The sequence below is a fragment of the Pagrus major genome, chromosome 2 (genome assembly GCF_040436345.1).
Source record: "Pagrus major chromosome 2, Pma_NU_1.0".
Classification (NCBI taxonomy): domain Eukaryota; kingdom Metazoa; phylum Chordata; class Actinopteri; order Spariformes; family Sparidae; genus Pagrus; species Pagrus major.
Genome location: NC_133216.1, coordinates 36,316,053 through 36,338,130, shown reverse-complemented (window position 1 = coordinate 36,338,130; position 22,078 = coordinate 36,316,053). Strand labels below are relative to the sequence as shown.

At 39.7% G+C, this 22,078-nt stretch overlaps 1 protein-coding gene across 1 annotated transcript in view; it reads left to right on the top strand.

The window, feature by feature from the left end:
* The first annotated feature begins 16,804 nt into the window (after positions 1 to 16,804).
* Positions 16,805 to 22,078, top strand: part of gal3st2 (galactose-3-O-sulfotransferase 2) — a 136,777-nt gene continuing 131,503 nt past the window's right edge. Inside the window, exons 1-3 of the mRNA XM_073462243.1 lie at positions 16,805 to 16,867; positions 17,954 to 18,162; positions 20,199 to 20,303. Of these exons, the coding sequence (XP_073318344.1) occupies positions 16,805 to 16,867; positions 17,954 to 18,162; positions 20,199 to 20,303 (377 nt within the window). The remainder of the gene's footprint in view (positions 16,868 to 17,953; positions 18,163 to 20,198; positions 20,304 to 22,078) is intronic.

Genomic DNA, 22,078 nt, shown 5'->3' with positions numbered 1-22,078 from the left:
CCCCTTAGCGAGGCAAGCAGTTGCTGTCCCTTCAGCAACTTTCTTTTTGTATTATGTAGTCGACCCCCTGCCTGTTAAAATGTGATTTTAACACAGAGTTTATAACTTATACAACATAGAGTACATTAATTATAATATTTGGTTATAGTTAAAGCTTAAGTTTACAACAACAGTTTCCCTCTTTCAGTTGTCAGGTGGTCAGCGTCTGTCCCCTAGTTTGCTGCTTATGTTCTTTCTGTATTCCCGCCCATGTTCCCCGTACCTTACTGTATTGTTCTTGGTACTGTACTAGGTTTTAGTTTATTTTGTTTATCACTAGTTCTTGTATTAGCTTCAGTCTGCTTCCTCAGTTTGTGTTCCCTGATGATGTTTGGATTCAGCTTTATGTATTAGAGCTTGATTTTTGTTTCCGCAACCTGCCTGCCTGGTGTTTTGCATTTGAGTTGTTTTTTGACCTGTAAAACTCTTACACTTTGAGCTGTGACGTGAAACATAGCAACCCTGTAACGGAATATGCTCATTTACAATTAATTTTGAATCTGCTAAATCAAAATCTGTATTCACTATCAATGTACTGCATTTATCTTCCTACAATATCTGTATTTTACAACTGAAAAGTTTTGTTGTCATGGTTATGCTTGGAAAACTTAAAGCACTCTGTGAAGGCTGTCATGGTCATGTCATTACATCTCCTTTTATTTTCTGGGTTTTTGTGGTGTCTTTGCACTTTGCTCTGTTTCCCTCCTGTGCTCCTGCCCAGCTGATTTCCCCCCCACACTTGCCCTGCATTAACCTTTTTAGCCTTGCCATGTTCCCAGTGTTTTTCCCAGCCTATCAGCTCCCTTCATCCTGTCATTTGTCTCATTTCCCTCACCTGTTATTTTGACTATCTTACCACCTGCACCTCACCCCCTCGCCAGCTAAGGTTGTATTTAATTCCAGTTGTCAGTTCAGTCTTTTTTTGAGTTGTCTGTTCTGTTGACCTTTTCCTAATGTTGATTTTGAATAACAGTTCTGCCATTTATCCGCTTGCTTGCAATCTTCTGCAATTGGGGCCACTGTCTACTTTCTTTGTGTGACAAAGGCTAAGGAATAGTGTTGTCACGATTCTCCAAATCCTCGATTCAATTTGATTTTCGATTTTAAGGTCACGATTTGATTCAATTCTCAATCTTTGTTTTTTTTCTTTTAGCACAGATTGCTTTGTCATTTTTAGACATGTCTAGTATAGGATCATTGGTTTTATGCCATGATAACTCATTTATTTTTTAATTCTTATTTAAAAAGATGGTCTACATGAGTGATTTCCATTATTCGTCTACACTAAGGCCTTATTGTGAAATTTAAATATTTATTAACAATATATATGTAACAGTAACTCGTTTCACCAGTCAATTGGAAACTTACTGTAAATAAAAGAAGAGAAGTCATAGAGGGTACCAAAAAAGTGACTCTTTTTTGTAACTGCAGTGTGCACTCTCCACAGCATGAACTCATTCAAGTTCACAACAAAACATCCAATATATGGTGACATATATCTATATATATCTATATATCTCTATCTATCTATCTATCTATCTATACATATATAATATATATATATATATATATATACATATATATGTGTGTGTGTGTATGTATGTATGTATATATATATATATATATATATATAGATGTGTGTATGTCTGTGTGTGTGTGTGTATATGTACATATATATGTATATATGTATATAGACAGACATACAATAAGTACAAGGCACATTAAACAAGTAGACTTAAAAATACTAAAAAAAAAGATTTAAATAATAGAAAGAAAAGACAATATAAATATGTAAAAAAAAAAAAAAAAACGGTATTATTGCACAGGGTAATTGCACAAGATGGCGGAGGTAGAAGTGGTAAGTAGTGCAAGATAGGAAGGTGCTTATGGTGATTACGGTGCTACATTAAGAGTTATTGTTGTTGAACAGTCTGACAGCAGTTGGAATGAATGACCTGTGGTAGCGTTCCTTTTTACACCGTGGGTGAAGCAGTCTATTGATGAGGAGCTGCTTAAGGCCCCCACAGTCTCATGTAGGGGGTGAGAGGGATTGTCCATGATTGATGTCAGCTTGGCTAACATCCTCCTCTCACCCACCTCCTCAATGGAGTCCAGAGGACAGTCCAAGACTGAGCCAGCCCTTTTGACCAGCTTATTTAGTCTCTTCCTGTCCCTCTCTGAGCTTCCACAGCCCCAGCAGACCACAGCGTAGAAGATCGCCGATGCTACCACAGAGTCATAAAAAGTTTTTAACAGTGACCTGCACACACCAAAGGACCTCAGTCTCCTCAACAGATGGAGACGACTTTGGCCCTTCTTGTAAAGGACATTTGTGTTGTGTGTCCAGTCCAGTTTGTTGTTTAAGTGAACACCCAGGTATTTGTACTCTTCCACAATCTCAATGTCCAAACCCTGGATGTTCACCGGTGCGGTTTGAGGAGGCTTCCTCCTGAAATCGATCACCACTTCCTTTGTCTTGCTGGCGTTGATGCACAGGTGGTTCAGTTCACACCAGGTAACAGAGTTGGTGATGACCTTCCTGTACTCCAGATCGTTCCCCTCTGCCACACGTGCAATGATGGCTGTATCGTCGGAGAACTTCTGGAGGTGGCAGCTGTCCGTGTTATAACTGAAGTCTGATGTGTAGAGTGTGAAGAGGAAAGGCGAGAGCACTGTACCCTGTGGAGCTCCCGTGCTGCAGACTACCACATCAGACACACAGTCGCGGAGCCTCACATACTGCGGTCTGTTTGTGAGGTAGTCGGTGGTCCATGCAGCCAGGTGACAGTCGACTCCAGCTCCTTCCAGTTTCCCCCTGAGCAGTGATGGTTGGATTGTGTTGAAAGCACTGGAGAAATCAAAAAACATGACTCTCACAGTGCTCCAGGTGTGAAAGTGACCTGTGCAGCAGGTAGACAGCGTCATCCACACCAATGCCAGGTCGATAAGCAAACTGCAGGGGGTCCATCTCACTGTTCACCAGGTGTCGAAGGTGGGTGAGGACGATCCTTCCATGGTCTTCATAAGGTGAGAGGTCAAAGCCACTGGCCTGAAGTGGCTGGGCTCGCTGGGGTGCACAGTCTTTGGGACAGGAACCACGCATGATGTTTTCCACAGGAGTGGAACTCTCTCCAGACTAAGGATCAGGTTAAAGGGAGAAGTGGCACAGTTGAATCTGTTAAAAAACAGATTCAACTGGTTCACCCAGTCCTGGCCTCCAGATTCAGGGCCCCTCCCGCTGTCCTTTGTGTGGCCAGAGATGGTTTTCAGACCTCTCCAGACCTCTCTGGCGTTGCTCCCCTTGAGGCGCTTCTCCAGCTTCCTCCTGTAGCTGTCTTTGCCTCTCCTTATCCCCCATTTCAGCTCCCTCTGCACCCTCCTCAGCTCCTCCTTGTCCCCAGATTTGAAAACCCCTTTCTTTTCTTTAAGCAGGGCTTTTAGCTCTGGGGTCACCCAGGGTTTGTTGTTTGGGAAACACCATACCTTCCTGGTAGGCACAGTGTTTTCCACGCAGAAATTTATGTAGTCCGTGATGCAGGTCGTCAGGCTGTCGATGTCATCCCCGTGAGGTTCACACAACACATCCCAGTCGGTGGTGTCGAAACAGTCCCTCAGTGCAATACTGGTCTCCTCAGACCAGCTCCTTACATACTTTTTGGTGGGTGGTTGTAGGTATGTATGCAGGGGACAGATGAACCAGGTTGTGGTCAGAGCGGCCCAGTGGGGGGAGGGGTGAAGAGGTGTATGCATCCTTGGTGTTCACATACATTAGATCCAAAGTTCTATTGTCTCTAGTGTGGCATTTCACATATTGGGTGAAGGTAGGGAGAGTGGAAGATGCAGTGCAGTACTGATCCTTCACCCTGATGTGTCCCGGGTTACACCATCTGTCATTCACAAACATTGCTATGCCCCCTCCTTTCCTCTTACCACCCTCTTACCAAAATATGTGGTGTTGTTTTCTCAGTTAAGTCTACTTCTTTATGATGCCTGCGGATATGAACAGGCACATAACAAGCAGACAGTGGTGCGGTGAAACATCGCAGGTTGGTGCGGCAGTGTAGGAGTGTCACTCCATGGTCTGCATTAACCTTGTTAGCCCTGCATTAACCTTGTTAGCCTTGCCATGTTCCCAGTGTTCCCAGGGTACCTGCCATCTAGTGACTCTTTTGTAACTGCAGTGTGCGCAACAAAACATCCGATATGTGGTGCGGCGGTGTGGGAGTATCACTCCATGGTCCCTGTGTGTAACGTGTTGGGAACCCCCGCTGACCAGTTTGCCGAAAGGCGAAGCTGCTATGTTGTTCTGCTACTAGCATGCTGGAGCTTCTAGTGATTGTTTGTCCTCATCGTCACTGTCCTACAGTGATCATCATCATCCACAGATGTGTTTTAAACTGGTGCACAAAGCCGAACTGAGTGAATACACACAACACATTACTTTACACTCCACTGTGGTTTCAGTCGTTGTCTGATTGCCAGCTTATGTGATTGATTATGTGATCTCAATAAATGTTGACTCTGTCTCAACTTTTTTCGGCACGCACCGCAGCAATAAATATGGAATACCCTCAGTAAACTTAGTGGGAAAACCTGCATTTTTGCTGCAACGCCAGATCCAAGGTGAATACACTCGCCGCATTATGACATTCTTTGTGTGTTTTTTTCTGCCTTGGCACGCCTGCTGACATTGGGGGCGTGGCTAAATCCTTGATTCCACCAGTGATTTCAAAGGTCGAGCTTGTGACATCATTTCGATTGATATCCGACTTACAATCGAGATCGTGATACCCCTACTAAGGAAGGATGGTGGTGTTGGATATGGGCACGGTCACACACATGCAAATGAAGGAGAATGATTAGTGCCTGCTGGTGCTGAATGTGGGCAGTATAGGGTGTGAGGCACATGTAACTCAGTTTGCTGGTTGTTCTTTGTGCACATAGAATGGAAGTGAATGTGAGGCAAATATTCGCCTGAATGTGTCCTAAATATTAAAAATGTCTACACTGAGGAATTTTTCAATTGTGATAGGAACATATTTTGTAGAAGACTTGGTTTTACATGCAGACTCCTGTAAAATCCCATCAATATTTATAAATCTAATTTCTCACAAAGCCTAGCTCTGCCAAGTGGCTGCACAATTTTGTTCCACGTACCACCCAGAACAAACACATAAAGAAATGAGGGAAGAAGCATACCAACAGTAAAACACATTGCTTACTAAACATGTAAGGGATAATGCCTGACGAGGTGTCCATTGTCAGGAATTAATGGACAACGTGGAGGCAACTGTCCGACGCGCCTCCGTGTTGTCCATTAATTCAGTTAATACAGTTCCATCAGTGCCATCTTGTAGAGCTGCTACATATTCTTCAGAACTGGAATCTTGAAATAAAAACAGTGAGAGTGTATAAAAGGTTTTATTATTATTATTATTACATTCCCTATTAGATGTATATTGATTGACAGTAACAGTAAAATAAACATTGTAAGTACATTTATAGGTTACAACAAAGTAAACTACTATTACTCAAGAAATGATGAATACATAGACTATGTTACAGCATGTTTCTTAGAACTTGTAACTGTGTCGTTACCTGCACAGGTTGTAAAGCCACCTGAGACAAATTGTTTTGTGAATTTGGGCTACATGAATAACATTTGATTGACTGACTGTTATAACTGACATCAGTCCAGAATTGTCTTCTTCTCAACAAACTTCTAGACTAATTCAGTAGTTAGGTGAAAATGTGTCTATTGTATTACGCTGAAACATTAGCGCATCTATACAGCTAAATGAGAGTTGTAATTGAAAATTGCGTCAATAAAGAAGTGTGGCAACTCTATAATTAGGCTATGATATGCGTCTAGCTAGTTCACTAAATGCATTAGCATGCAGCAAATTCAGCTGTGCTGACACTGCTGAGGCTCACGCTGAAAGCTAGACGAAAAAGCCATTGATAAAGCTGACTAAGTTAGCAAGCCAATGCTGACGTCTCATATGAATGCACAGTATCCTGCAAGAAGTGATGAAGTTAAACATAAATAACTCTGTTATGTTGTGCTAGCGAACAAGCTAATAACGATGTTACTGTATATAAATACAATTTCTAATAAATATAACGATTGTCAAATGGTAAAAAAATGTAACTTTACTTTTCTATCAACATGATACCGGTCAATCTTGTGCAGTGATGTCACTGTCTTGGTCGATGCTCGCTCATGCCCAAGGAGCGCGAGAGCGAGCAGCAGAATATTGACTGCACGTCACTGCAGGATCGCTAAAGAGAACCATTTTTTGAATCTTATTTAATGTCCATTTTAGTAGTGAGTTGAATAGCAAACAGGATGTGAGAGGATCGCTTGATACAGTAAGCCCAGAGGGACAGTGTTGTAGGGCACACTAATCCTTTGGCTCAGCTGTTAAATGCACACTAATACCCCTTTTCCAGAGGTCAAAAGTTCCACTTAAACCCACTAGGATCTGGCTTTTGTGTGCAATGTAAACTCAGCATTTATATCCGGGTCAACTGACTCTGCAGTAGACAAGGGTTTTTATCACCTCGGCTTTGATCTAAACGTAAGGCCCAGGTGAACACGCTAAATTCCGCTGGGCGAAGTAATGACGCATAATCAACATCCGGTGGTGGTGCGTAAATAAGGAAAGAATTTGGGATGTGGTCTATTTTAAGGACAATTTAACTCTAGACGCAGATCCCTGTTCATTCCTATGAAAGTTGGTCAGTGGTGTTTTACAGCCAAAAAAGCTCGACTTCCTGTGTATGAAAATACCTGGATTGGCGACCGAGCTGGCTAAGTTCAAGTTTAGCGCCTTGCTAACTTCAATGGGGATAAAATAATTTAATCATGTGGCTCTTCTAGACTTTCCAAATGTAATTGGACTGAATGCTTCTTTCACAATGGGTCTATTGTCGTTTTCTCTGTTTCCGGTGCATTTGTGACATGAAATGTGACGTCAGCGACATACAACGTAACGCTTCAGATAAAAATCACAGACGGGCTGCCTTGCCTGTGGGAATGGTGTTAGGTAAGGTATTGAGAGATGCGTTAACAGATTGTTGTTTTGGGTCTATTCATGGGATTTGTTAAAAATGAAAAAAATATTGAATACCACCTTTTTCTATTTAAATACAGTTGAACTGTGTAACCTGTTCACTTGTATGAGCATTTTTGTAGTATTGTTCTTCCAAGCAGATACGATCCCATATAAATGCTTTCCTATCTGCCTCTGTACTGTATATTTCTGGAAGTGAAAGTTGTAATTTAGAAAAAGGTAATGTGATCAATGATCAGTGAAGAATGATGTGATTGAAGCTGCTGGACTAGTGAATGAAGGAGGAGCACAGCATTGATACACATATTGTAAAGTAGATTAAAACAACAAGAACATGAATGATTTATTGATTTTTCCTTTATATATTAATCCCTACTCAACCAATTAAAGATTGAAATTTTCCACTGGTTCATGCATGTCAATAAAACTTTTTTTTGTCAAAGTGACTAGCTGCTGCTGTTGTTCAAAGACAGTATCATAGCATTGTTCTGATCAGTGTATGTAGGACTTTGGATTTGGCTAACCATATCACTAATTTCTTTTCCATCTGGAGCAGTGGCTGGCCGCTGAGCTTTGTTTATAGAATGGTCTGACTTTGCTAAAATATCAAACCATTAAATCCATGACAAAGCCAATGGCCACTTCTCTGCTCTGTGGAAAATATCGGGATGAACTGGCCCCAGGTATTCCTCTCCAGATTGAAAAATTTGGAGGATTAGTGAGGGCAGATACTGACACTGATATTTTGAGAAAGGAGTCAACAGTTAATGTTTTATGCATGTATCAGAATAAATGCTGGCAATGTACGGTTAAGCACACCACTGATATGTTGAAACTTTGCATTTCTTAATGTTGCAACTTTACATTTCTTTAGGTTCAATTTTCAATTTAATGTTGTGACAAAGCTGTGCTCATGACCTGGTTAGGACTAGGCACAAAAACAACTTGGTTAGGAGAACATCATCATTTGGCTTAAAGTACCTGCCTTGGTCAGCACAAACATGGCAGGAAACTGTCCTGAGGTCGCCTTAACAATATCCTGTATCACACCAACAAATGTAGAAATGCTATGGTCCCTTGTCAAAAATATCCAGTTCACACTTAAAAATGTTAAAAATGCAGTCTTAACCTGCGGTCACTGGCTCACAAGCCTTTCCGCTGTGCTTCACTTCACCACTATGCCTTCAATTTCCTGAAATGAAAGTTGTACTATAAATATGCAATGTGAACGTGATATGAAATGTATTGTAGAAGTGTCGATATGGTACATATGGGTTAGGGTTAGGGGATTGGGCTGGATATTTTACATTGGACTACTGTAAATTCTCAAATAGGGCCTATATTTACCTCAACTGCAGAGTACCAAACCTTTATTTGAAAAGGGCTTACCATAATTTCTTAAATAAAAATGGGTAGTTAGTTAAAAAAAACAGGCCTCCAGAAATGGCAGGGAGCTTTATTGGCACAAACATAACAGGGTCCTGGCCCTTTGGAGCTTGAACCCTACTAAACTGGCACAAACACAGTAAAGTTCTGCCCTGTTGGGGCTTGAACCCTAAATATGTTTATTTGAGGAGGACAATTTCCAAGTGTGGTAATATGGGGAATATTTTTTTGCACAAGACACTGAATAGAGACTGTGGTTTTCTGTGAGTCTGTTAAAATGGAAAATTCATCATATTTCATCATAGTTTGATAAATTGTTTCACTCAGAGGCAGCGTGAGTCAGGGCTGCCAGCCATCTGCAGCTGCTCTCAAATCATTTCATCCATTTAAAGATTTTCTTTCCAAATATTTTAGGTCCAGTTCAAACAGGAATGTTGAGTGATGTTGATTGCACAATGCTTAAAAACATCACCTGGATAATGGTTTCTGGATAATAATCCAACCATGTTTTTGCCAGAATAATTGTAAGTCAGGCAGCCAAGGGGTGGACATTCACTCAGAACTGCTGGTTTATCTTAAAGGTCAGCCCACTTTTTGTGGGTCAGGGTCATTTTTTTGACTATCCCCTTCACTTTGTTAAGCAGGTGGAAAGTGAGACATGGATTAGCCTAAACTGTGCACACATTGCACTGCTACATTCACAGCTGTAACAGTACTGCTACTTTTTTGCTCACTGTTGCATGCACTCCCTCTTGACAGTAAACTTGCTCATACAATGTATGCACTGAGTTACTACTAGTCCTTAGAGTTCACTACTTATATAATACATTCTAATAAAAATCTTCAAAATAATAATAATAATAATAATGATAATGATAATAATAATACATTTAACTTATATAGTGCTTTTCAAGATACTCAAAGATGCTTCACAAAAACAAAAAAAAACACAAAGGGACATATTATTAAAGGGAAAGAGGTGTGTTTTGAGGGATTTCTTATATTTGGTCAGTGAGGAGGAGTCTCTGATGTTGAGAGATTGATTCCAGAGGGTAGGAACAGCAATACAGAACACTGTAAACCCGGATAAGTTGAGTTTACTTAAAAAAATTTAGGAAACTGGTTGCCCTAAAAAAATTAAGTAATGTTTGATGAAAACTTGAGTGAATTTAACTTAAAAAAAATTAGTGGATGGCATTGTTATTTTGAGTTCAATACACTTAATACCAAGTTTAACTTAAAAACATTAGTAATATCAATTGCTTTACATATTTATTCCACTTATAACTTTAAGCTGAATACACTAACCTCCAAGTTGATTTACCTTAAAAAATCCTTTGCCCAATTACTCCACTATCTGAAGAGTAAAATAAAATATGTTTAATAAAAAAAAATAAACTATACAGATTAAATTAATTAAGAAAATAAAAAGCAAAACCACAAGAGTACATTCTTGTCTACATGTTTTATTAAACCTGTCTTTATCATGTTATCAAACAAAATAGGTTTGCAATCAAAAATCAAATAGGACTCTAGTGAATCAGGATGGCATTAAACTACAAAATCAATGCCAATGCTGTACAACATAGATAGCAATAGGAATTAAACTAGATCAGCGCTAATAACACAAATCATACACCAATCAGCATGGAATCAAATCGCAAAATCAGTGGCAATGCATAAAAAATTTGCATATCAATCAGTGCCAACAGTAAATATGGTATTTTTAAAGTGCAACATTACAAATAACCAAGCACTCAGATCCAGAGCAGTGGTATAAGTATTCAGACCCCTGTTTTAAACAGATAGCTGATTCTTCAAAGATTGAATTTTGGGTTTCAGCTCACCTCTGCCCAAGTTGAGCCTGACCTGTTGAATAAAGTCGAAGGTGCTTTTCATGCACTTGGGGTAATCCAAGTGCAAGGCATAAATCAGTCCAAAAAGGAGACAGAAAGCCTGTGGTAGGTTGGCCAGCTCCTCCATGACCACATTCCCTTCCAAGACGATGCTCACTCTGGATGGGCTGAGTTGAGGATGTTCGTCAATGCAGAGGATTCCCACTGAAGTTTCACTGTACAAATCCTTGTCAGTTGCATCCTAACAGAAAAAGAAACAGACAAAGAGAGGACATTGTAATGTCAATAAAACCTGTGTGCTGAAATGGTTTTGTAGCTCAGCAGAGATGGAGAGCTTTTTCAGTCCCAGTCAAGCTGAAAAGTTGTGTAAAAACTATTTCCAGTACAGATGCAATTGTTGCATTTGATACAAATTTAAGACCAGTATTGTCCTTTAATCTCAAAAAGTAAGAATTTATGTAAGGGTTTTTCATAGTCCTCAGCAAAATAAAAAGAGGGGTCCTTCCCTGTGGCCCCATCTCACACTAGCTGATGGCAATTTTTCAAAGAAATAAAGACAAAGGTGAAAGTTCAAATATTTGTACAATGTTAATTTGTTTGTAATTTAGAGTAAGTAGTAGTAATTTATTTTTTTTATAGTAAATTTATATTAGATAGTCGTGTTGTGAATCAATAATGCAGATATTCAAAACAAATTCAGTTACTTACCGAGCAGGTTTTGAAGAACGCAGAGGGGTCATCCCCCAAGTAGACTGGCAGTCCCCGAAGACAAAGGCACCTGATGTCTGTTGGCTCAGTGGTCTGGAAGATAGTGGACATAACTAAGTACACTCATACTGTATATGGTTAAATAGATTCCAGAAAGTCGCCACAATTTAATTACTTCATTACAAACTTCCTGGACAGAAAGTAGAGAGGAGTGGATAGAAGGACAGAAGAGGAGAGATAAAAACAAGAAAAGAGCAAAGTATATAGAGTAGGAGAAAAGAGGAGGAAATGGAAACGGGAGAGCAATGAAAAGTAATGAGATGAGAAGAAAGGGGGGAAGAATAGAGAGGCAAGAGAGGCAGTCAGCTTAGGTAGACAAGTCAGCCTACCTTTGTCTGATGTAAAAGGTCAGTGAAAAGCTGTCCACTGAGGCCCCTCTTCTTCCTGAAGAGGTCCATCAAGTTTGGCGAGAAACGGTCAAGTGCCTCAAAGAAGTTTTCTTTGAGATTTTTCCCCACCACTCGGGTGAACTCGTAACACACCTGAAAATATAAAACATAGCCGTACATGTATAGGCCCATGGTCAAATGAAAGACATTTATGACCCTCAACACAACACGATTTGGGTCACACAGTGTTAACCACTTTTTGTAAATACTCAAAACAGGCATACAAACCTGGCTTTCGGAGAAAAGTGCTGGCCATCGCTGTACAATCTGGGTAATTGCAGGCTTGTCTGTCACAACTTCTTTTCTCCGAAGAGCAAAGGTCCTATCCATCTCTTTCTTAACCCTCTAGGCGCCAAAGTCGCATTTTTGCGACAGGCAACATTGCTCATTAAAACAGCCCATATCTTTAAATCTACTGCCTTGTGCTGTTACTGCTTGCTACCACTAGATACCCAATAGATTCAGCTTCAATCCTGACGTCATTTGGGGGTGTGTTTCTATGCAAAATATCTGAGAAAAAAAGTTAGAAACCCGACACCGGCTGTCGGAGCGGCAGCGGCTAAGCGGGCAGAGTGGGAGAGGAGAGAGCCGCGGAGCGGTGGCAGAAGTGTGCTGGACAGATCGAGAGACAGATAGCGATTTTTGTAATAAAAAACAAAATGCCCAAAAGACTTTACAGTGCGGATGAGGTGCTTGCACAGATCTTTGCTGATCGCGATTCAGAAGGGACGATTTGCCCTCTGATGATGATCGCTCGTCAGAGACGAGTGACTGACGATGCTGCAGCTGCGCACACTGTCACACAAGCAACACACGCTGATCACGGCGAGAGTTTTCTTTTCTTTTTACAAGTTAGATTAGGACATTTACTCCTATCAGATTCCTGTTCATTTACTCTGAGGATGAGAGGATGAAAAAAAAAAAATCTACTGTGTAAATATGTTCAGAATTCCGTTTTACTGAATTTTACCTGGTGACATACAAATTAGATTAGTAAATTTACTCCAATCAAACTCCTGTTCCTTTATTTTGAGGATGAGATGACAATATAAATATTTTTTTTCTGTGTAAATATGTTCAAAAATCAGTTTTACTGAAAGTTACTTTCAGTCACCTGGTGACGTCACAATATGCAAATTAGATGATTAAATTTACTCCCATCACAAACTTTAGGTCATTATGAATATTTTTCTCATTTACACTCTGAATTTATCTCTCACCACTTCCAAGCTACAGCCTTTTGAAATCTTAAAATCCAAACGGAATATTTTCCTAAATAAACTCTGGCGCCTAGAGGGTTAATAAGGGACCCATTCGGCTTTGCCTTCATCATCTCATTGACTAGAACCTGGCGAGCTGCTTCCAGGTTGTGTGGCATCCAACCCCTCTGGATACTGAGGCAGGAAAATTATTTCTCCTTTCCTTGGCTTCTTGATGTCCTTGTTTGGAGGGTCGCCATTTGTAGAGTATCTTCCACGTTTACCACTATTAACAGTGACGTCAAGTCGGCCCAGCTTGCACATTTTGGCTCTGTAATTCCAACCTTGAACTTCAAACTGTTCTTCCATCAAACACAGCCAGAGGGTGACCCCGCTTCTTTAAGACATGGGTGCGTTTCTACTAAAGCTTGTGCAACAGCCACTAAATTTTCCTTTGTTGGATATGCATCAAATGCATAGATGACCTCAGCTAATTTCTCAAGGATATCATGCTTTAGCTCTTTTGTCACTTTGAGATAGGTTCCATCCCTGAGATATAACAAGTTACCTTGACGGAGTCGGTACTCAACATCAACTGAAAATTTAGGAATTTCAAACACCTCTGGCCATGGCACACTTCTATCCAGAGAGGAGCTGGACAGGATCTCGGTGTCTGCCAGGCTGCTTGTGTCACTACACAATGAAGATTGTTCAACTGGTTGTTCAACTGGTTCAGTGACTGGTACCAATTCAATCATAGGGATGATTTTAATGGTTGGCTTATCTGGGAGCTCTGAGACATCTTCAAGGTTACACAGTTCATTATTAAAGTCGGGGTCTTGGTACTGTAGAACAAAGTTGTAATTTGCTTGGAGAGTGCATTTAAGTCAGCCAATCAAATCTTCAAGTGTGTCCAGTCGTGTTGTCATTGTCAACTTTCTGATGTCTCCCTCTGAGACAATAACCCTCATGATGAATTTCTCTTGCAGAGCCATCTGGGGAGAAAGGATATACACAAGAATTTACCAAATAACATATTGTTTCAATGTTACCATAAGTTCTCCTTGGACCCTTATGCTGATAAAGGGAGGACATCATTCAGCTCCGATATCTTGACCACATATGTGGAGGGGATATCGCCACAGAGAAGTTGGTAAGATCTCAAATGCTCACAGAACCATACGGTCATTTTGTGGCAGATGAACAGGATTTCTGTGTTAGCTTTAACAATCTTTTCAATCTGGGCAAATTCAGAGAGACCTGAGCATGAGCCAAAAGAGAGAATCATGCCTGGATGATACATGATTACATCTGTGCAGACAGATGACACATCCAGAACAGACTCTACCTTTGCAATGTCTCGAGCAAATACTCTCTGAACATTCAAAGGGAAAGAGGCAAGCAAAACTGGGGTAACCCTTGTCATTTACACCGATGGTTTGAAAAATGCGCTGCAGTCAAGATGGTAACTGACTGCTTTCTGGTGTTTTGTAACAGTGTCATTGCAACATTGTTGAAATTTTGAGCGTTCCGAATTGCTTTTTTAAAGAACTTGTGTTTCCCCTCGAAGCGCATTGTCCAAACATCGCACAAGGGACCAAACTTCCTCACAAGGTAAGGATAGTGTTCCAGGTAGTGATGCTTTGGCTTTAACTGAAAACCTGGAAAAGTTGACTGCAGCAGCTGTCTGTGTTCTGTTATTTTAAATTCCATGAAATGCAGTGTGCCTTGGTGCCACAGCCAGCTCGATTATGTCTTTAAGAAGCATCAGAATTTCCCAAGTGTCATCACCCTCAGGAACACAGTGACCAATAAGAAATGGGAGGAGCCTTATGAGACACCAATTCTCATGGCCATTTCCACCAATGCTTCCTTTGGTGGAAAATCCCTTTCCGATTATCTGAGGGCGATCTGTTTTGTCCATGAATGTATAATTAAAGTGTCTGATGGCCTGATTTAGTGTATCTAACGTGAAATACCTCTTGCTTATCAGATTTTTAAGACACAGGGACAACTCAGTTGGCACAATACCTTCAAAGAGATCGTGCAAGATGTCAGGAGGATACCTGGTGACCACATGAAAGTGCTTGAGATTTTCAGTTAATGGACATGCTCTTTTCACACCATAAGTCTGACTCAGTGCTGTGTCCTCTCTCACCTCACCTCCTCATTTTGCTCCAATATCTTTAGATCATAGATGAGAGGTTGCAGAACTTTTGCATAACCACACTCTTTAACTGTAGAGGTATTGCATAGTAGAGCAAGCTGGATTGAGTTGAGGGTGGACCTGTATTTTGCAGGTATGTTTGCAATGACCCAGTATACTGCACACATGTTATGTTTCAGCTTTGACGTTCCTAGAGGATTGGCAACTTCAAAGTTGTCAATGTAAAGGCCAAGAGCAATTGTGAACTCATCGCTTGCAAAAAGAGAATTTTCATTAAAGTACTGCCCATCTGCATAAGACGTGTATTCCTTGAGTACATGGACTTTTTCTGACATAACTTTGTCTAACACATCAGTTTTGTTAAGCAGCTTCTGGAGCATTGGAACAATAGGGACATATGCAAATGTTTTTTTGCCTTTTTCTACAACATATTCAATAGGGTTTACCAGTGGGAACTCTTTGCGTACATAGGCTGCTCTCTTTTTAGCAGTTCCTAAGGGTCCTTCTTTGGCACAAAATGACATCATGTTACACTCTGACACAGCACTGGTAATTTCGCTCACAACTGTATCATCCACATTATCAAAGTATTTATTTAGTGTAGCCCTCACTTTGTTATGCAGAAGTGGCTCTGACAGCTTATTGATTTGACAAAGCTGCTGTAATACCTCTTGCACAGAACTCTCTGGTATGTGCATAACTGTTGGCATCTTTTACAGAAGAGATGCTAAGTTGTGCTCTAGCTGCTTTCCTAAATCACGAATATCATTCTCACTAGCTTCTTCACTAACTCCTTCCAACTCTGCCATGTCATCAGCATGTGAGATTTGCTCTTGTGCACCATCCTGATCATGACCTTCATAATCACAACCAATGATTTCTGACTTGAACCTCTTCCAGCTGTGTTCCTTGTGTGCTTTACTCTTGTGCGCTTTGAATGTGGAGTAGACACTGCTTTCAAAGTCACAGTCTTTATAAGGGCAGCTGACTTTATGGATGACTTTTAAGTGTGCATTATGCAGGTGACTAAAGTAGGGTTAGGGTTAATCTACAGTTGGTTGCTGTTCTGACGTTTTGGTGTGAAGGCGGGATAAGTGTACTCTTAGTGCATTGAGTGATTTGAATGTACACAGACATTCCTGGTGTAAACATGGAAATGGTTCTGTTCTTGCATAGCTCCCATGTTTTAGTCTATAGTGCTTAAATAGCTGTGTTCTCTTTTCACAGATGAAAGGGCAGTACTTACACTTCCACAACATGTCTTCTGGAGACCTGCAACACAATAAAAAAGGAAAAAAACCCATAAGAGACGGGGAAGTAATGTTAGATTATCCTCTACAATCTATCTGTATTTTGAGACTCTTAATTCTGTATAGTGATAAAACTGTATAATGCCATTTGTTTGACGTTCGCTTATTAAAAAGTTATGTTACTTTGTGGAAGTAAAGAGGGTCACATACACATTGCAATATCACAGCCTGGTCTTCACTGCTCACTCTAACAAGTGAAAATATCAGTGTAAATACTTAAAACGTCGTTTTCACTGCTCACAAACAACTACTAAAGCTATGTGTGTCTTAGAAGAGAAAAATGTCCGTTAAAATGCTTTACACTGCTAGCCAAATGTGTCTTAACATTACCACGTCAGTTTAGCTAATGAAAACGTTTTTTTTCACTGCTCTAACAGTCATTGGAGCTAGTGCTAACTTTAAATCAAAAGCCACCACAGAGTAAAACACGGTCGCTCACTCACCAGATTCAGTCGTCCTGTCGCCCTCTTTTTTCGTCTGTACTCCACTCGAGGCACACGTCCTCTGGCAGTGCAGCCGCTGGCACCAACGGCTTGTATAGTGATAAAATTAGCTACAGGATCCGCGGTAGTGGAACTGCTGTTTCCACTGCTTACAAACTACTCCTAAAAAAAATGAGAGGCACCTGGCTGCAGGCCTCCACTGTGAAGTCGCTTCTGGTGCAGGCTCCACTGTCAGTACACCTCCACTGTCAGGACGGGAAGTGAGGACATTTTTTTTTTTGGGGGGGGGGGGGGGGGGGGGAGTGGTGGCTGGGGGGAAGTGAGGACATTTAAATCTGGATTTCACCAGCCTAAATGTCCTGCCTCGAGAGAGACCAGCGAGTGAGCATGTGTTCCGAGTAGCGGTGAGTTGCTGATTTTTATTATCCACAGAAAGTAAATGCTTGGTTTCTTGTGTTCTTCGTCAATATAGGAGCCATAAAATAATAACGTTATAGAAGTCATTAATGATGCAAATTACCGAATGTTACATGTCGGCTTGGGCTGTTGTTTTGAAGCTAAGTGAGATAACGTCAAAGTTAACTTTCACCAATGGCGGTTAGCATCAACACCATAAGTTATCAGGGATTATTTACTGTATAGTGCATAACGTAAAGTAACTGTTCGCATTTGTTTGTATGTAACGTTATAAAACATTTTTGTAAACTCTCCTTGCATTAACTAGGCATCGTCACAAAGTTGAAAACGTGTCTTTCTGAACTCACAAACGTGATATGTGAGACAGCCAAGCTACCAACACGATGCAACACGATGCAACACGACATGATGTTTTGCCAGAGGTCAACTAGCTAATTAGTTTAAGTGCACAAGTGGAATCAAAATGTGGCAGGACTACATGGCACATTTTTACTTTTTTATTTTTCCACCTGTGTTGTATACTACAGTATATAAACAAAACGAATAGTAACTGAAATTACTGAGAAGTAGCATGCTTCTGCACCATCAGTACTTTTATTTTTGATACTGAGGAAGGAAATACACATTTAGAGTGATGTCTGAGAAGGGCCCTCTGACCTCCAGACTGACTGATGGGATCTTTTCTTTTTCTTCTTTTTGGAGCTTGTGTTTTGAATATTACAACTGATCATTTTGCTTATCTATATATTTTCAGGAAGAAGAGCAGCAGGCTGAGGTCTCAGTCAGACCTGCCGATGTGGACACACCAGTAGAAGGGGTAAGCTTTTTCACAGTATCTATTGGTCAGATACTGTTGGTGCAGCAGCTATGGTACAGACATCTTTCTTTCTGTCTTTTCCATAGGACTCGGTTGAAGATCGTATTCTTCACAATTGCAGACATGCAGCAGAGTGGGTTGAGGCCAACAGACAACTGTTGTCTGCCAAAGTGGACCTGCCTGATGTTCTGTGCATGGGGGAGGAGAAACAGGCTGAGGCTGCTCTGCAATATGGGAGGGTGTGGAAAGAAGAGGTGGATGAGCATGAAAAGGAAGCAATCCTGGAGCCCTTCAAGTTCACATTTTACAATACTGAGGACATGTGGAAATTCTGTGAAGAAATAATGGACAGAAGAAATTATTTGGCCTTTGTGAATGTCACACAGATGAGTGAGTTTGTGTTCAAGAATAAAGGGCTACAGAACATTTAATCATGTTGTGACTTGGTGTGTTTTTTATGTTTTTCTCATTGATCACTTAATAATTCACTTGGATTGTACTGTAGATATCAAGAGTAAGGGTAGTATTTAGTGGTACTTTGGTGTTCCAGCAGCGCAAGAACACAATTAGCATAGACATAGAACCAAACATGAAATTTATGGTGGTTAAGAATAAAAATACAGAATAATACAACAGAAAAATTTTTTGAAAAAATATATACAAAAAGAGCGGTGCAATAAAGTTAAATGATAATGAAAAGGCAGTGAAGTACTATATATACTGTATAGTACACAATAAAATGTATATGCCAATGACATCTTATGAGATGTTGGCTTATGAATGAGTAATAACTTAAAAGACAATTTGTGCACTGAGCAATGTTATTCCTGCCCTCTATTGTTTTCCTTTATCAACTATTTGACCTTCTCTTTTCAAAATCCTCAGCTTTGTAGTAGGCTACAAATAGACTATTGAGACCCCGAGTCATATCACCCACCGTTTGTTTTTCGTAATGACTAAGTTGTAAAATTACGCAGTGCAGTGTATATTAGTCTGGCTTTTTGTCCTAGATTTGGACAGAATAAATCAAAATGCCCACGTTGGGGCTCATGCGCAACATAAAAGGAAAACACAGACCAAAAACGGCAAACAAAAAAGTTTACTATATAAATACGATATAACGATATATACTATAGAGAAGGAATTGATAGATTTTATGTCATATTGTTTACTAATTAATGCATTTGTGAGGAAAACGATTCAACCGGAAGTGCATTCGCGATTTTATTTTGAAATGTATCCTGTGCATTTCCTGTCCTGACAGTGGAGGTGGCCTGAGAGTGGAGCCTGCGGTGGTAGCAACCTCACAGTGGAGGTCTGCAGCCAGGACCTCGTGAAAAAAAGTAATAAGTTGTAAAATGTCTGTCGGAAACATCAGCAGCAAACAGTTAAAAATACATGCAGGAGAAGTGACGTGCTGCAACATGCCTTCAGGTTACCTATGCTGCATTCAAGTGGTGTCAGAATAATCGGGTAAATGATTTTCCGACTGACAAAAATCACACGAACACTGATAGGCTACAGTAAATTTCTGCCCATGTAGAGTAAAATAGATTAGTGAGTTATTTATTTGCATAAATCCTGATATCAATGATATCAAGTCAATATTTTTGTGATTTTAGGTATTGTAGAGTCTACTAGTAGAATACAACAACAAGTCTGGTATAAAATCACTGATATAAAGCTTAAAAAGTGTTTCTGCATAGTTGATAACAACATGAATTATCACCGGAAACGGCTAACCATGTCTTTTTAAATGTTTTGAGTATTAAAACATAAAACATCTTCATCCACAAAGTTGAAAAATGACCTTGGGAACACCGAACCTTCCTACACTACTTGAATGCAGCGGGAATTTAAGAGGCGTGGTCATGACCAAAACCAAAAATTGCATCCCACTTAACTTAAAGTTACTCATTCATGACATTACTTTCAAATGTAAGTATATTCTACTTCGAATTAGTAGACTGCGCTTAAATTTGATAGTTATACAATCAAACTTAAATTATCTATGTACGTTGAAATTGATTGTTTGAGTAGAAATGAAATCCGGGCTAACAGTGAAGGCCAGGTTATGTAGGGGGGAGCCAGGTTGTGGAGGACTTAAATACATAAAAAAAATTTTTTAAAAATCACTGCACTGGAAGAAACCCTGAAGAACAATAGAGGTGGGAAAGATAACATATATGGCAAATATTTATTAATATCATATTTATCATATTGGAGTTTGATAACACCAACTACACCCGATCTCTCTATCAAATCTATTCCTGCTATTTCTGGCTTTCAACAGCGTGTGTGTATGTGTGTGTGTTGTTTTACCTTCTGCAGGTTTGTGTGGAGATGGCTGTGCAGCAGGCGCCAATCTCTGTTGGTATTACTCATCCTGCTTGTGGTCTGTGTTGCCATTCAGACCTTTGTTGCCCACAAGGCCAGGTAAGGTCACAGTCACAACACTGAACAGTCCAAGCTCTGGGAAATCAGATTCCAAACCTTTGACCAAAGCCAAGTTAACTAAATCAAATTGATTTTTTCAATTCTTACCTTCTTATGTTAATCTGTAACCGTTCATACAGAAAAAAAGTGGGACTATTGTTCTAATTTTGTTTCTATCAATCCGAAGTCACAGTTCAGTCCCTATTTCAGTATAGAGGAGAGAGTTCAGTACAGTGGGCACAGAGTAACAAAAAATCCAAATGCATCAAGCTAGGCTTTCATTTAAGTTTTAGAAGACCTCTAGGGAGCCAGGTCGAGGTTTGCTAATTTGAAAAAACATTTTGATTGGAAAAAAAAAAATTGAAACTGAAAGTTCAATTTTTGATCTTGAATTATAAAAAAATAGTAGGAAAAGGTTAATTTCAATTTAAATATAAGTTTGGTTTATTCTGATATTCATTTGAATTAAATAAATTGAAAATTGAAAATAAATTATTTATTCAGAAGAGAAAGTAGTCAACAGCTAATGTTTTATGCATGTATTTTTAACCCAGTTCCCAGAATAACTTCTGGCTATGTACGTTCCGGCAAACCACTGATATGTTGAAACTATGCATTTCTTTATGTTGCAACTTTACATTTCTTCAGTGTGAGATATAGAGATAATAGTGTATGTTCTTTGGAAGTTAAAAGTTTGTGCAGGGCTGATGAAAAAAACAAATGGAAGTTTGATATAAGTGCTAATTGCTTCTGTAAGATTAAAATCATGGCTGAAAATATTAGTATTAATATTGAGTTAATAAAAATTATTTTACTCACTACTGTTAATCTCTCAACCAGCGATATTACCTCATAGTCAGCACAATAACACAGTGAAACCTCTTGCTGATCAGGCAAGGGTTGGTCTTTCAACAAACATTAACACCAAGTTAGGGGAAATTAATTTTAATTCAAAGTAAAGTATAAGCAAAATTGGAATGCATTCAGTGACCGAACTGTAAAATATACAGAAACCACAAAGAAAGATTTTATAGTCAAATATTTATTCATTAATCTACAGACAAAGACAAGACAGCAACAAAACACGATGATGAGACATGAAACAAAGAGATTCAGGGGTTTGAACCAGGTAGATGTAAATAGAGCTGTGTTCAGCAATACAATAGAACTCTGAATGGAGAAACCTTAAAACATTGTAATGTATGGTTCACATCTAGCATTACTAGATATATTAAGTACTGAGAGTAACCAGGAACTAGGAAGAAACCAAGAAATCTAACTTTGAACTTAGTATTTAACTATCAGAGGAGTGAGAGGGAGAAAAGGAGAGAGAGAGAGAGAGAGAGAGAGAGAGAGAGAGAGAGGGGTGGGGGGAGCAGGGGCAGGGAGGGGTGGATGGTACAGCAGCCACAACAGTAATAACAGCTTTGCTAATTGAGATATGAATATTAATGTAGCTCTCTTCATAACACACAGACACAGGTCGGTTCTTTAAAACGGGGGTTTATTGCTTGTGTATGTCTTGTTTCTTTGATGCATCCACGTCTTAGTCACGCCGTGAGAACTATAATTATGAATGAACATAACACAAAAATGAATGAAGAACTTATGTGCCACATAGCGTGAAAACAAATAATAAATACAAAGTGAAAGTGACGCTTAGTGCAAAAATACCTCGTTGGCCGCTTGTCATGAAAAGAGTTTAAGTCCTTTAAAGTCCTTGGAAAGTTTCTTTGACTGCTTGCATTACTTCATACGGCAATAATTATAAACTT